Source organism: Pithys albifrons, chromosome 3 (genome assembly GCF_047495875.1).
Source record: "Pithys albifrons albifrons isolate INPA30051 chromosome 3, PitAlb_v1, whole genome shotgun sequence".
Classification (NCBI taxonomy): Eukaryota; Metazoa; Chordata; class Aves; order Passeriformes; family Thamnophilidae; genus Pithys; species Pithys albifrons.
In genome coordinates, this window is record NC_092460.1 from 51,267,814 (window position 1) to 51,283,350 (window position 15,537).

The window sequence follows — 15,537 nt, forward strand, 5'->3', positions numbered from 1 at the left end:
AGAAGCATCACTTTAATATTGCTCCAGAGATGGCTTAAGACAATCTAAAAGGTTCTAAAAGGTGAGGTGTCCCATCCCTCTTGCAGCCTCCTCAGCATCCTCCTCTGGTCTGTTGCAACCACACTTGCTGCGAAGCAGACACAGAGCCAGCTGCATTTGTGAGAGGCAGCTAACTCTTCAAGAGATGATTAGTTTTCAGACAGCGTTTTCCCTGTGATAAAAGCTGGTATTTTGCATAAGTAGCACATTCAGGACATAGACGGTTGAAGCATTGATGCTGACAGAAGGAAATGGGAAAGCTCACTGGGGAACACAGGGAAAGGCAGGACCAGTCCCTCTGGACTTGCCTTGCTTATGCCTGAAGTGTCAAGCGCAGTTAATGAGGCAAGAAGCACCTTTGCTCTCCAGAAGCTGCTCATTATGATGAAGTGTATTTACCAGCGTGAGGCCTGGACTGCAAAAGGGCAGCAGGCACAGTACTGGGGGACTTGCTCAGTGCTAGTGGATTCATCAAGGTAGCTCTTCCCCCATTAACTACAGAGCAGAAGAATGAGGTATCAGACAGTTACTAATTAGCTAATAGTGCTAAGCTGGTGATACCTAAAGGCATTGCTTTCAACGGTTTAAAGTCTTTCTTCCTCTCCATTGCAAAGGTTCATATAACACAAAAAAAAATGATGCACTTTATTTCCAGTCATTCTAGAGCAATGGTTTTCAACCTTCCTATTCCTGCCTTGCCAGTGCCTGAACTCCCCTTCCCAGCCACTACAACAAAAGGAGCAGAGGGATCCTACATTCTGTGCTGCAGAAGAATTTGGAACAAACTGGTCATGATCAGTGAAACACGTGGTAAAGGGCAGTCACAGCCAAGCAAACACAGCCCTGCTTGACTTCAAATGATTCGTGTCTTTACTAAGCAACAGCCAACAAACTTCAGTGACAGAGAAAGGCTGGTGTTCAATTTCTGGTTTTGATGCAACAAAGAACATGATCTGCAGTGGGATAGTTTTGAATAGAATTAAAAATTTTACTGCCTCATAAAGTACCTTTAAGAACTTAACTGGTAGCTTTCCCCCTCTCACCCCCCAAGATTACTTTAGAAATCCACGTGCCTGCTCGGAACCTTCTGTGTGAGGCTGGATTCTTTGTCTGAAATCACTGCAAGTGCTCACACACAGCAGCAAGGACTCGAGCCACCTATGTAGTAACACTGTGTTTCCATGTAATACTTCAGGAAAAGGGCAGCAAGAATAAAAAACCTTTCAAAAGCATAACCTTCTGTCATGGTTTAAACCCCAGCTGACAAGTGAGTACCAGGAAGAAAATAACCATTCCAGCCAAAACCAGAACACCCTCCAGTTATCTGTAGCCAAGTATCCAAAGTTGAGCAGAGGGTGGCACTTAGGTAGTTACATTCCACAGTAAGGGGAGCTCATCCTTCCCCGTTTTGTTTGGCAGGATCTGCAGGTCTTGTAGCACTAACACATCAATTTAAACTTGCTGTACATTGTCAACATTATTCCACAGCTGTGCAGAGTAATTTATTTTCTTTTATATGATGAAAAGTAGGCCAATTGTGGATAACAGCCTGAACATGCAACCGAATCTTCCTGCACATTTTAAATACGTGTATATAAATACATCATTTTGTGGTAGAACATCCAGAAAGGAACAGGAGACTAATTCTTGTATGCTTACAAAAGGCAGATTAAGGATAATCTGTGAAGACAAAAGACCACCAGATGTCAGTCTAGTTCTAGGCAGAAAAGAGATCTGCAGATGAGAACTAAATGGAGACTAACCCCTGCTAGAAAGCTACACAATTCTTCCCTATTCTCATTTGTTTTCCAGCACAAGCCATCCACACTCTTGCACAACTCCTGCTGTATCCAGCTGGCCACCAGAACAGTAATTTTTCTGGATACTTCTGAGCATTTAAAACTGGAAGACTGGTACCTACACCCTCGCAGAGATGTATCCTCCCTTACAGGCTGGGAGGAGCATCCTCAGCACTGTATCCCATTATTCATGAGTACAGGAGAGTATGTACTGTCTACCTTGTCTCCTCTCTCCACACAGACAGCTCTCAGCACAACTGTGTTTGCAGGATACAGGGACATTGAGTTAAGGATACCCAAACCCTGGGCAGAAGCAGGATTTGGGTCTTCTGAAGAGCCAAAGACCTACAAACAACCCAACAGATCTACTGAAGGCTGAGTGGTAGGACTCAGTCTAGTTACTACCACTAAACTAGGAAAAGGTGTTTCCCAGATCCAGGAGAACTTTTCCTTAAGCCATTTTTCTTCCCTCTTGCATTCTCAGTAAATTCAAGGAGAAAAAATGTAGCACTCAAACAGAAACAGCGAGCAATGTACTGATTCTATCACAGAATTCAGGAAATAAAGCTGGGCTTTCTAAAGAGTCATCAAGGATCTAAAGAATAACGGAACAGATGGGACAAAAATTTTATCTTCTTAAGCTCTGTATTCTTCTTGAGTTGATGTTTGCCCCCAGCAAACACAGACCACAAGCACACATCACAGAAGAATTACACTGGAATTACACACTAGAAGCATCTCTGACTGCAGATGTTATCCAGGTATAAAATTACTAATCTAAATTTAGAAGCTAAAAGAGGACAGCAAAAAACGGGTCTAATCCAGGAGAGGATTCTTACCTTGTGCTTGGGGCACCTCACTGAGAAATTCTCTTCGTTTAGTAAACAATCTAAAGGAGGAAAAGACAGCAATTTATTACTTTTTAAATGAAAACCAACTTGAGTAATACATCACATGTGATAATCTTGGCTTACAGGTATAAATTTTTTATTCAAAGACTACCTTATTAGAAGGTTCATCCCTTCCACTCCTTGCTTCTGTTTTCAGCAAACAGAATTACTCAACACCCCAAGTGCCAATGTTGCCTGGATTACCAAGCACCCCTGGTCTTCCCGATGCTCTGTATGCAGTAAGAATCACAACAGCAACTCCACAAATCCTGTGTCCCAATCCCGGTCAGCTATTCCAGCCTTCCTTGCTGCAGCACAAGGCAGATGGACACATTCATTCCATCAGGACAGTCCTTGTCTTTCATAGCGAAACCACTGTCTTTCATCCTTACCCCAAGGCCCTGCCAACACCAGGGGCAGAAGGGGTGTGGAGTTGCACCAAGGGTTGGACTTGATGATCTCTGAGGTCTTTTCCAACCCAATCGGCTCTATGAGTCTATGTATGGTGTATGTACATGTATGGGTGTGTACAATGTTTAACTGCAATCCCAAATCCTGGTGATCGGTTTACATTGTGACACCATGTCTGGCAGCCAGGTCACTCATACTGCTCTTGGGTCTGCTTTCATGACTCATATATGAAAAGCTTTTGTGACCTAAGAAATAGTTTAATGATATAAATTTATTGCAGAAGTGGGGCACCTATGTAGAACTGCTTATTTAGGAACAAATTAAGTAATACTGCCATTTGAGCAACATTTTTTTAGTAGCACTGCCAGTGTGAGAGTTGCTTCTCCTCTCATCCCCCCTTCCCAGACTGTGCCTCTGAGGGATGAGAGCCAGCAGCTCCTGGAACTTCAGCCAAAGGAAGAAGCAGCACTGGGAGCCTTCGGCTGCCTGCCCTGGGCACCCTGAACTGCAGGGTCACCTCCCGGCCTGCCCCAACGCCTGAGGCTGCTCTGTTCCAGCCGCCTCTTGCAGGGGAGGGAGGCTCACACCCAGCCACAGCAGCAGGGCCCAGCACTATCACCCCCTCGGAGCCACCAACACCGACTGACCAGGAGAATTCACAAGGTGCTCATGACTGACCTCCTGGGGGTCCAACCTACCCAACCGCTCACAAGGAGAGGAGCACAATGGTAAATAAAATGTGCTAATTTAAAACGCTCTTAAGGATGTAGCATAACCAGTGCTACCTGCTGTTTCAATCTGCTGGAAGAGTTTAGCAGACAGCAGGAGACTGGAACTAAAGCTTGAGGGAAAAGCTTTCTAGATACCCAGGCTTTGGCAGAGCATCCCTCTGCCTGTGTTTCAACATGAATGCCTCTGGCCTGAATCAAAGGGAAACAGCATGCAATAGGCCAAGTTACTGGAGAGATTTTAGCAAAGGGGAGTAAAACCCTTAATCCTGCTGCAGATAATTTCAAATACAGCATTAGCAAATCACAGGAAATAAATAAAATGTTTCCTCATTATAAGGGCAGGAATCGTACATTTAGGCTACAGCATGAATTATCACTGCATAATATAGCAATCATCCAAAGTGTACAGAGCAATCATAAAAACATACACAGTATGTTAGAGCAGGATGGAGTTTTCTTCTTCCTTGGAAACCCAACACTGCTAATGAATGCAGTTCTTTAGCTAGTGCATCAGAAAGGGAGATTGTACAAGGATCAGGAAGAACTGCCAGAAACCTTGTGCCTCGTGCCTGATCTGTGTATGGAGCCCAGTTTGTTACTAACATCAGCATTTTTGTTGCAAATACTAATAGCAGAACCAATTAATAGCATTTTTTTTGTTTCTATTAAAGGACAGCTATAAAAAATTTCATCAGCACACTGTAGAAAATCAGCTGAATACCAATAAGGCAGAAATTGTTCATCATTACAAAGCTGGCCTGGATCTTGGTTAGCAGTTCCAAGTATTTTATATCACAGATTACAATTCATCATGGAGTCAGCAGACACATAGCTATGATCAGCTCATTGTGGCAGAAAGGGAAAAGAACTGAGACTTGTCCTTGTTTGCACAGATTTTTCTCCATAAAGCAGCCAGGGAAACCTAAACCATTTTTAATAGAAGCAATTATTCTTCTGTAAGCTTCATACTTTGTCTTGCCCTCTGCGTTCCGCCTGTTACTTATCTTTAATGTTACTTGTGAAGACGGAGCATTTCTATTCTCTGAAAATTCATTTTATTTTGCTGTTAGTCTTTTCCTAATTTACAGTCAAAAATCTTTTGTAAGTGGAACTGTCTGTGATGCATTTTGAGGGGACAAGTGTGCTGCAACCATCAGGATCTGACTCCAGGTGGGGAGGAACAAGCAGAGGGAGAGGATATAAAATTTCAGAAAACAAAGATCCTGTTTCCATGGAGACATGCCTAGGACTAAGTTATCTTGAGACATCAGAGGCTCTTCATGAATTTGGACAGACGAAAGCCAAACACAGACAATGTTAACCACAGTCATCTCCATACAAAAATTACTTAAGTGGCACTGCTGATCTTGATTTTTATGCAAATGGATAAGAAATATTCAGCTCTCTTGCACTCTATACTGCCACAGATTATTTTCTATGAAAGGAGATTAAAAGAGAGGCTGAATTAGGCTATATAAAAGCCTCTATATGTACAAACTGGCAATTATAAAGCCACGTGCCATTCCACAACAGTCAATTAGCACCAACAGTGCAGAACCTGGCTGCTCACCAGGGTGGGACTGGGACCCGACCCTGGCGCAGGAGCGAGAGCCCAGGTCACACTGCAGGGCCAGCCTTCAGCACTGCAGGGAACTGGAGCCCTTCTGACACTTCCATCCTGCAGCCCCTGCCCAAAAACAAGCTGCCTGTCAAACGAGGCACAGTAGCTGACAGGGCACTAACTTCTAACCCACATGGACACAAGGGTAGGAACACAGTTCAGCTCACACTGCAGCTGCCTTGGATGTGACATGAACACTTCATCTCAACTAGGGCATGGTCACTCCCAGGGCATGGTCACTCCCAGGGATGCTACACACACTCAAACACCAACTGTGTATGACTCAACTTACCCTAAAATACACTCCAGCAACCGTTTTCTGGTTGCTTTTTTTGTTTCTTTTTTTTAAGATACATACCTAATCATACATATTCCAAAAGCCTGAAAGGCCTTGTAAGTGTCAACACAAACATCTGAGGATTCAGAACAGAGCTGTGACAGAACCTAAATAAATCGAGGTGGCACCATCTTTCAAAGCAGAACAGTCAAAACTGTCAACACTGAGCTCAAGAAACCTGAGAAATACCTGTATCTGATTCGCCACAGGAAAAACAGCAGCACTAGAAAACTGATAAAAAGGGGTTATAGTCAGACAGCAGGCTGAGGAAAGAGAAAGCAATGCTCATTTGTTTCTCAAGGAAGCCTACATTTTCTGATTGGGCATAAATGAAAATTAAGTCTTATTCCATATGGCTGGCTTATTTCTTTTACACAGGTTTACTAGAAGAGCGTCTATAGACTAAGAGGGCTTGATTACACCCACAGATAAAACAAGGTCTTTTACTGTCATACCATCAGGCTGAAATTTTGAATGCTGAGAATCTACTTCAGGGTGGGGCTCTTCTATTTGTTTTGGTCATAAACTTCAGCTGAAGTAGCCCAATGATTTCCTTAAAACTCTTTCTTGGAAAAAAGTTATTCTGCCCATGTTAAACACTCCAGGAATTTTTCTCTGAAAAGCTCTGCCACATCCTGATTTTCAGTAGGACTGAATCTTAGCTAAAGCTACCACTAAATCAGCAAAAGTAATTCCCTGGAAGGAGAAAGGGGGATTTTCATGTGCATGTCCTCAGGAGAGGCTTCTCAGATTTCAGCTAAGTCCTTTAAAAATTCCACCAAGGACACTTCTGCTTGGGGGTGAGCAGGTCTTTCTTGTCAGTGAGCCTCAGATTTTGGCACCAGACCCACAAGCAGTGAAGCTGTCAGGGGCCATTTCTAAGGTTTGAGTCACCTGAAGGAAAAAGTGACCATTTCAAAACTGCAAAGTGGGAAGCACTAGTCCAGAAGGCAGAAATCAAAACAAAAGGCAATCAAGCTGCAGGAAGAGTGAAGGCTAACAGGATAAAGAGACCACTGCTAGTATAATTCAGGAGCAAGAAGGATGAGTGCCAGCAGGAGCCCAAGACTGAATCGGGACTGATTCAGCCAGAAGACTGGAGACTAAGAACTACTAGAATAAGGCACAGAAAGGTGAAACAGAGAACATAAAGGACAACATGCAAGAATAAACCAGGACTAGCAGGGTTTGGTGTTAACAAGAAGTTAAGGTAGGAGAACCAAATGGGAATAAGAAAGCTCAGAGAAGAAAAACAGCTATGAGCAAGAAAGGAGAAGAGGAGGTGATGTAAGAGCAAAGAAGCCAAGCTAGAAAAAAGTGACAAAGTCAGAAAGGAGTAGGAGGCACTGGGTCTTATGGAGAGACTGGAAGAAGAAATTTGTGAAGAGGAGCCTGAGACCAATCAGTTAAAAGGCCTGTGGCTGGTATGAAGAGCTAGAGTGGAGAACATACCAGACATGCAAGCTACAGAAAATGAAACAGAAAGAAAAATGTGTAAAAAAACCCACAAAGGAGTCTTTGTTCTCACTAAATTGTACTCTTCCTGGAGTGAAACCAGGGACTCACCAGTTTTACCAACTCCTCTGCTATTTTTTAAATATGTTTGTGAAACTCACAGTCCCAGTATCCCATCTCCATGCAGCTCTTGCGATTTATCACTGCTGTATTACTCAAAGGAGGGAAGTTAGCTTGGAATTGTGCACTCTGACAGATGGCCACATGACAAAGTGATGTCTCAGAACAAAAGTGAAAGAAAATGAAGCAAGCACAGTGTTGGAACTTGAACACAAAAAGCTACCCTAAAAAAATCTCAAAGGTTGCAAAGTCAAGACAAAAGTGAAAAAAACCCCTAATTTGATCTAGCCCAGTTCTACATATTATATAGTAGACAAATTATATTACATTTAATATAAATAGCATGATTATATACTACTTTGTGTACACAACACTGCTCCTTCCATGCATGACACAGAACTTCTCTTGGGAATCAGTCATGATTGTTCAGTTTATTTGTCATCTGGAGGATCCTACTACATTTGCTGAAGTGGAGTAGAGTTAATGAGGAAGGTGTATCTGAAGAAAAAGGACAGTATCTTAATTATGAGACCTGTATTTAGATCGCAGAAAAAGCCCCATACTGTACCTCATAAAACAAGTATCCAAATTAAGCACCCCAAGCTACTAGGAATGCTCCCTATAATTTATTTTGGTTTTCTCACAGCATTGAAAAGGGCAGGTCACAAACCAGAATCAAACACACACTGAACACAGTGTGAATGCAAATCTGCCTCAAGTCTGTGTGTTTCAAACACACAGCACAAATCCAAGTTTGTTAATGGTCATGAAACTCTCAGGTGTGAGAGAGGTACTGCAGAAAATGCCACAGTTCTGCTTTCAGAACTGAGATGGACTCACATGCAGTAGGCAGGATGCAGAATCAGCAAGGACCACACATGTTCGTGAATGAGTACCCTTTCATCCTATAGGGTGAGGTAGGGCCTTTTGGAAACAGGTCTCATCCTTTAATTAGGTGATTACTGTCTTACAAGATACATTCATAAGAGATCAAAATTACACTTACATGGACACTCTTATTTTTGCCATTCTTTTTGAGTGTTTCATTTTTTGCAACCTGAGTAATCTTTCTTTAACACCTGATTTCATGTAAAGTCAGGGATTCTCCATCTCTGCAGTGGTACTAGTAAGCATTCCATCACAATATTAATTTCATGAAGCATTTCTGTTACAATAAAATGTGGGTCTCCAAAAGGATGGGATTCCGTGGTGAGAGGTGCAATGCAGTCATCCAGAAATGAGCATTCCTACTTCAAATACTCTAACATTCGAAAAACAGCATAACACTGGTGGTGAACAAGGGGGCTGCTCTGGAACCGGAGTTACAAACAGGAAGCTTGCAATTATTTGCCAGTCAAGAGCTGTAATCTTGAATCCTTACCTGTTTGTTATGAGACTAAGCTTTTTATGACAGGAGAACTGAGCTAGAGGGGACTGGAATAGCGGGGTATTATTTATTCTGAGCTGGGATTTTTTTTACCCAAGAAGAAGGTTTATCTCTATGAAAAACTGTCACTGTGGTACAAACCCCACCAACTCACAAGCCCAGGCTCATGGCTGGACATAATACCACCCAAACAATTAGCCCGGATAATGATGAAAACTGGACCTACCCAAGAGACTGAATTGCTTTTATAGGAAGGAGAACTTTCTGGTAACTTGCATCCTTTTAACAAAGGGTTTCTATTTTTTGCAAGAAAAGAGCAATCAGTTCTCCCACTGCAGTCAAATTTCAGTCACTGCAGCTGGGGACGTTCAGGTGGATTCCTTTTCCTTGCAAGTTCCACCTTGTCCCAGTGCATTACTGTACGCTGTTTATCTCATCCTGCTTCTCACCAACTACATTATCTTCACAGCGGGTGAAAAACGGAGAGGGAATACATTTGTAAAGTACCTCCAGATTTAGTGCCATATAATTTGAAGAAACATGAAATACAGTTAACATGTCATTTGTTCCTACCTGCATCGATGGCACAAGGGTAATGGTATCGGAAGGAGCAGCCTTTGTTGTAGCAGCCTAAGGTGGCTCCTGGTTCCTGGCAATGGGAACATTTCTGAAAGGGAAACCAAGAAATGGCAATGAAGATTGCAATCAACTTTCTGAATACCTGAATTTTCCTGGGAATTAACCCCGTTCTAGCAACACTATTCTGACTAATCACAATGTTACGCTCCATCTTTCCCCAACATACAAATAAAGGCCTTTCAAATACGTAACAATAGAACCTCTTTCAAACTACAAACTTTTCAGTTGTCTAACCAGGCAAGAGATACCAAATGTTTGGCCATTCAAAAAGAACTTGAAATACTTTTCAAAGCTGTTTACTGGCCTATGTTTCAGTACCTGACAATGACATCAGTGTTAAAATTGGAGGAAAAAGCTTTTTTGGACCTACAGCACCTTTAAAATGAGAATTAGCATGACAAATAATGATTTATAAGACACCATTAGTGTAAAAGTAATTTGTTACATCATTTTCATTATCACTAGCAGTTGAAGATTAAGGCCAAGTTGAACATTTTTTCTCAGGTGATCACAAAAGGCTTACCTGGACCAGGAGAAGATGCCATGATGGGCAAACACTTCATCATCACAGAAATGGCACTTCTCCAAAAGAAGCACTTGCAGTGCTACAAGGATGCTCATACAATTATGGTCAAAGTAGCTCAGACTCATCTGATGACCACATTCAATTTTCATTAGTTAAATCCCATTAGCTCAACTAGTCAATGATGTATTTAAGCATAATATCAGACAGATGGGAATGCAGCAGAATGAAAGCCTCTCACTCATTTACTTCATCCTGAATGACTTAAGAATGACTTAAGGAAGTAAGCCTAGAGTGCATCTCATTCAGATAGCAATTTTATTTCTTGAATATATATAGCAAGGGATTTTTGTTAACTAATCTAAGATTCTGATGAAAACTGATTTTTGATAGGTTGGTATTTTTCAATTCTAAAAACATACAGCCACATCTGGTAGAATTCACCAAATGCTAAGAGACTGCTACTACTTAAAAACTGAAATGCAAATAAATTTCTAGCAGAAAAAGATGACCTACAGTAACTTTTAAGTCATAATTAAGAAACAGAGACATGTTCTTTATTGTGATAAACACAGCCAACACTATAATAATGCCTCCCATAACTGGTACAATTCACCTTGAATTCAGGCTGTGAGGAGTTGCCGTCAGTCACTGACTGCACACAGTGAGACGATGACACAATCTACGAACACTCTTCCTATTGGAAGATCTGGTGTCAAACTCCACATGCTCTATTAGGGCTATCAGCAGGCTACACCTGTAGAGCACACGGAACAGATGTGCTCAAACCAGTGGTGCACCTGGCACTGGACAAGGCATGGGCTCCTCACCATATGGGGAGGCTCCTTTGCCAAGGTGGCCACATCCACTGGATCACACTTCTCCACGTCCCTGATGAGTACACACCTTGCAGGGCAGACCTGGAGAATAGATGTGGCCACAGCTCACAGCCACAGCACAGCTCCTCACTCTGCACAGCACACGGGTTGGATTGCAGGATTTCCAAAACACTGAGAGTATCTGTCACTTACTGCTCTTCCTGGTGTTCTGTGCTGTGCAGAGATGGCTGTAGTTTGTATTTAAATGACTGAATGAAGATGAAAGCAAAACCAGCTCCAGCCATAAACCAGGTGGCCCTCTTCTCAAATCAAAGCAGATGCAACTAACAGAAAGCTCGTGAGATGTCACTTCTCATGACATCTACAACTGCAGTCCTAAATAATGCCTTCTCTTTTCGGGTGTGCCAAAGCATCCTGAGCTGATCGTCAGCGCTCCCTACTAAACTGTGCCTACCTTCTGAGCACCGAATGTGTATCGTGACAAACTGCTGCAGTATTTATGATGTAAGAGAAGTGTTCCAAAGGCCTAGGAAAAAGACATGCAAGCAGCCTATTTTTGCCTGTCAGAACATGAATGTTAGTTTCCAAAGGTTAAAAAAAAAGTCTAAACCAATATTGAAATGGATACCAAAATACATGGAGTGCTAGCCAAGCTGCAACGTAATTCACTCTCCCATAGGAGTAAAACCAAGTGTCATCTATAGAAAATGTCTTTTCCTGGCTATGAAGTCACCTCTAGAAGGATATTATGTACTGGAAGTAATCCCAGATTCACCTATGCCAAGTACCCGTGAAGTACAGCTTGAGGAGTTCTGAACCAGAGCTCTTTACCTGTATGCTTTATTCTGACTGAGATGAAACATTCAAACAGGACAGAACCCAACCTTACTATTATTTTTAATGCAGATATGAATTTCTGGTTTTGTCCCTCAGAGGCATTCTGTCCTCCCCACTTTATCTCATCTTGTAAGTCCCATCCCACTGTTGCCACAGAAGGTCATTTTTCCCTGGAACAGTGTGTCCTGTACAGACAGAGCAGTCAATAAGAGCATAAGAACCACAGCAGCACAGATTAAACCACAGCTGTATAAAATATTTCTCAACACTGAAAAGACACGTCGTAAAAGAGTGCACTGTGTGATACAACTGAAAACAAGACCCCTGGCAAAATTTTTGATACTTTTCCAGAAGGCAATTTATTCTTTCAACTTATTCTTTGCTGCATCTAGCATGGTTCATGTTGCTATTCTGAAACTTGCAGCAGAAACATGACAGGCATGTTGCTGAATTTTCAAGAGAGAATGGGCACAGAATGCTTTCAAATCAGTTGTAGTTAGGAGTGATTAGACACTGAACGCGGGTAGGTAAGATGCCAGAGCATGAGCATCAAAAGCCTTCATTTCCCCTTTTCCAGTGTGGCAGAGCAATGAGATTTTTACCAGGGTTACCTGCAGCTATGCCCACAACAGCAGTTCCCCAGTGGCCTCCTCTGCCACTGCCAGCTCCAGGCAGAGATCATCTGCTGCCGCTACTGGCTCCCCTGCTGCTGAACAAGTCTCCATTCTGGCAGATGCTCCTGCTTTTCACAAGCCACTGACAGTCTAATGGCCCCATTTCTCCTACCTCCCGGGACCCCTGACCATCTGCTTCTTTCCGGGGAAGCTGAGGGAGCCACATACACAATAACTCTCTTTTCTTTCGAGTTCCTCCTTCTTGACACACCACAGAGTGACTGAACAAAGCAGATACCCTACAAAGCTGTGTGGTTCTAAAGCATCTTAAAAGTCTATCACCTACTCTTTGAAAAAAACTATCATCATGTAATTCCACATGGTTTCCAAATACACCCAGGTGTTTCCATAAAGACAGAATAAAGTGCTTTAAAAATGCTGGATGGTTTGTCTTCTTTTGCAAGACACTGCTGCTGTGCTTTAAAAGGTAAAATGATGCATAGTTCCTGCTGGCACTTTCTGTGGGTTTGGTTAGAACCCTTATTTTATGTATTTATGTACACTACAACTAGTAAACATTCTAAAACCAAAATAAAATCACAAAACTTCATACAGGAAATGTGTGAATTGGGCATAATGATCACTAATCGTTCTCTTTAGTCCAAGAACAAATTTTCACCCGAATTCCACCATCCTGCAGCCACTGGCCAGCAGATGGTAGCAGCCTGCCTGTCAGTTCTAGAGGAATTATAGCATTCTTAGCCAGGGAAAACAGCACTCAAGCCCTCATGGGAAGAGAAATTCCTTTTGCTCAGTAAGCAGCCTGCTTAACCTCCCCTGCTTGAAAGAGCTGAAGGCTGGTACTTGGAGTGTGCTCCCAACGGGAGGTGCCAATGGATAGTAATCATTGCCAGGCATCTAATCAACTCCTGGCTTAAATTAAAAAAGGAAAAAAAAAAGAAGGAAAAAAGAGACCACACAGAGAAGATTGATTCAGAGGTCTTATCTCCACAATTCATCTCTGGCCACAAGGCACATATATCTCACTTAGAATAGGCTGGAGAGACTGAAAAGTGCCGTTTAGAGAAGGCACTCCATCCCTTGAACTAAATTATCAACAGTATTAGATCCAGATACATTGTCTCTACCTCTCCACGCCATTAGCAGCCCATTTCTTCTTTGCTACAGCTCATCATTCTCTGTCTACCAAAATGAAGTAACACTCAACCTGAAGTGCGAACAGTTGGGGCACATACACCACAGCACAGAGCCGAGTGGCACTGCCTCATTTAAAATGCTACACCATCTACCAGCTACGTTTCTTTGGCTTTAAGGCTGGCTTTTCCCTCCATGCAAATTGTATTCTTTCATTACTAAAAGAGAAGACTCAGAATTCTTATGCTACACTGCTGGATGGAAGGAATAGGAGTCTGTTTACTGAGTACCTTTCCTTGCCTCCCTCAAATTTGTACCCAAGTCCACAGAGGTGTTACAAAAAGTAAGCTCCAAGCTGCCCACCATCCTCCTCCCAACCAAGCACAGTCAGGCTTGTGAAAAGAAGTGCCTTGAGATGCTCAAGTAGAACACTCAGCTTCTCGCTTTGGCTCTGCACTGACAGAGATAACACCTTTGTCCAGGAGCACTGGAATCTACAGCAGACATGGCTTTGCTGGTGGGAGGATGGGCCGCCAGACAAGCCCTTCCAACGTATTCTGGGCAGGCACAGACCAGTTGCTTAGGAGCAGAAATTGTTGGCTCTGCCTACACTAATGTAAGGTGTTTTCAGACGACTCCTCCACTGTCTTTCTTGCTGAACAATTACCAAGCCAGTTTAAGCAAGGACATTCACAACAGATGCACCTCTATCATGTTTTGTGCTGTCTCTAATCCAAACAGCCTTTTCTTGCTGATCCATTGCTTCTTTTAGTTTGCTCACCTGTACCCCACACTCAGACCTCACTCTGACTTCCCTCTCCTCAATGACCAGTTCTTCTTTCGCTCTTTGTTTCCTGCCCTTTTCCTTTGCTTTGTTTTCTGGACATCTTGGTTTTTTCCCTTCTTGCATACCAGTGTCAACAACGCAGAAATGGAACAAAATGGAAAACAACAACTAAAGGTTACCAACAAAGAAAGGAAAGCAAAACCTAAAACATACGTGGCATTAATTATACAGGTACAAGTCTTTGCTTTACATGTTCCATGCATTTTTCATACTCTCGCGTTCGTCTGTTTAAATTGTAAGCTTTTAGGAAAATAATTGCTGCTGTATAATTGCACTGCACAAATGCAGATGTAAGATAATGAAGATTTCAGAGTCAGCTGCAGTATCAGGAAGGAGGGCCTTCTGACTATTTCTGGTTAAACAGTTGGCAGGCTTGGAAGTGGCTGGGATTTAATATCCAGGCAAAAGGGCAACAGAAGCAGCAGGCAGCCACATTCCCTTCCCTGGAAAGCAGGATGCAGAGAGACAACTTATTCCAACAAGCTACAAGAAAAACTAAAAAAATATTTGTACTGCTTGCTGCAGGAGAAAGCAGTAAGTGATTCTGGAAGACTGCTGCAAAAAGGAACTGAGATGAAAAAAGCAGGGTGGGCAGACATTTTTAGGAAACAGGAGAGGAAAAGAGAATTTTTACTCTGATGTGCAGATTCTGGTTAATGAAAACATTTGCTTATGAGACTGGGGCTAAAGATAGCAATTAGTACTGCATATTATTAGTTTCCATTTGCTCACAAACAATTCTAAATTATCAAAACACAGGCACAGAGTATCAATAAAATGAACCTCACAATAAAAAGATAAAAACCTTTAACCTTGCATTATAAAAAGGTATCTCTTGCTGATGACTGTTTATACTCCTGTAGCAAGCAAATCAAGTAAATAATAAAAAACTAGTCCTGAAAGAAAATTTGGCAGGAAACTAAGGACAAACTTTGATTCCAGGATTTCAGCAGACAAATCCATGATGTGGAAGATGCCACACTAACAAAGCTGCGTTAGAAAACACAGCACAAAGTCAGAGTTGCAGCGCTGCACAGGCTGCTGAAACACAAAGGGAGGCGGCAGCTCAAAATGGATGGCATGGGGGAAAAACCACAACAAGAAATATGAGAGCTGGAAAATGCCTTAAAAATGGAAAATCCTATTCAATACATGCAAAACTGATTAAACTACAACAGAATCGCTTGAAATTAAGAACAGAACATTTTATTTTTCTCAACCAGAATAAAAAAATAGAAAGTAACAAGAACAGAAATACGTTTTGTTTTAACAAGGAATGGTTTGCCAGCAATA

General features: G+C 42.2%; 1 protein-coding gene across 7 annotated transcripts in view; it reads right to left on the minus strand.

The window, feature by feature from the left end:
• The window catches only part of TCF20 (transcription factor 20), a 132,518-nt gene that overhangs the window by 5,356 nt on the left and 111,625 nt on the right, over window positions 1-15,537 (minus strand). For all 7 annotated transcript variants that reach the window (XM_071551901.1, XM_071551903.1, XM_071551897.1 and 4 more), the window contains 2 exons: window positions 9,364-9,457; window positions 2,678-2,727 (listed from right to left, as the gene is read on the minus strand). In XM_071551901.1, coding sequence (XP_071408002.1) covers window positions 2,678-2,727; window positions 9,364-9,457 — 144 coding nt within the window. The remainder of the gene's footprint in view (window positions 1-2,677; window positions 2,728-9,363; window positions 9,458-15,537) is intronic.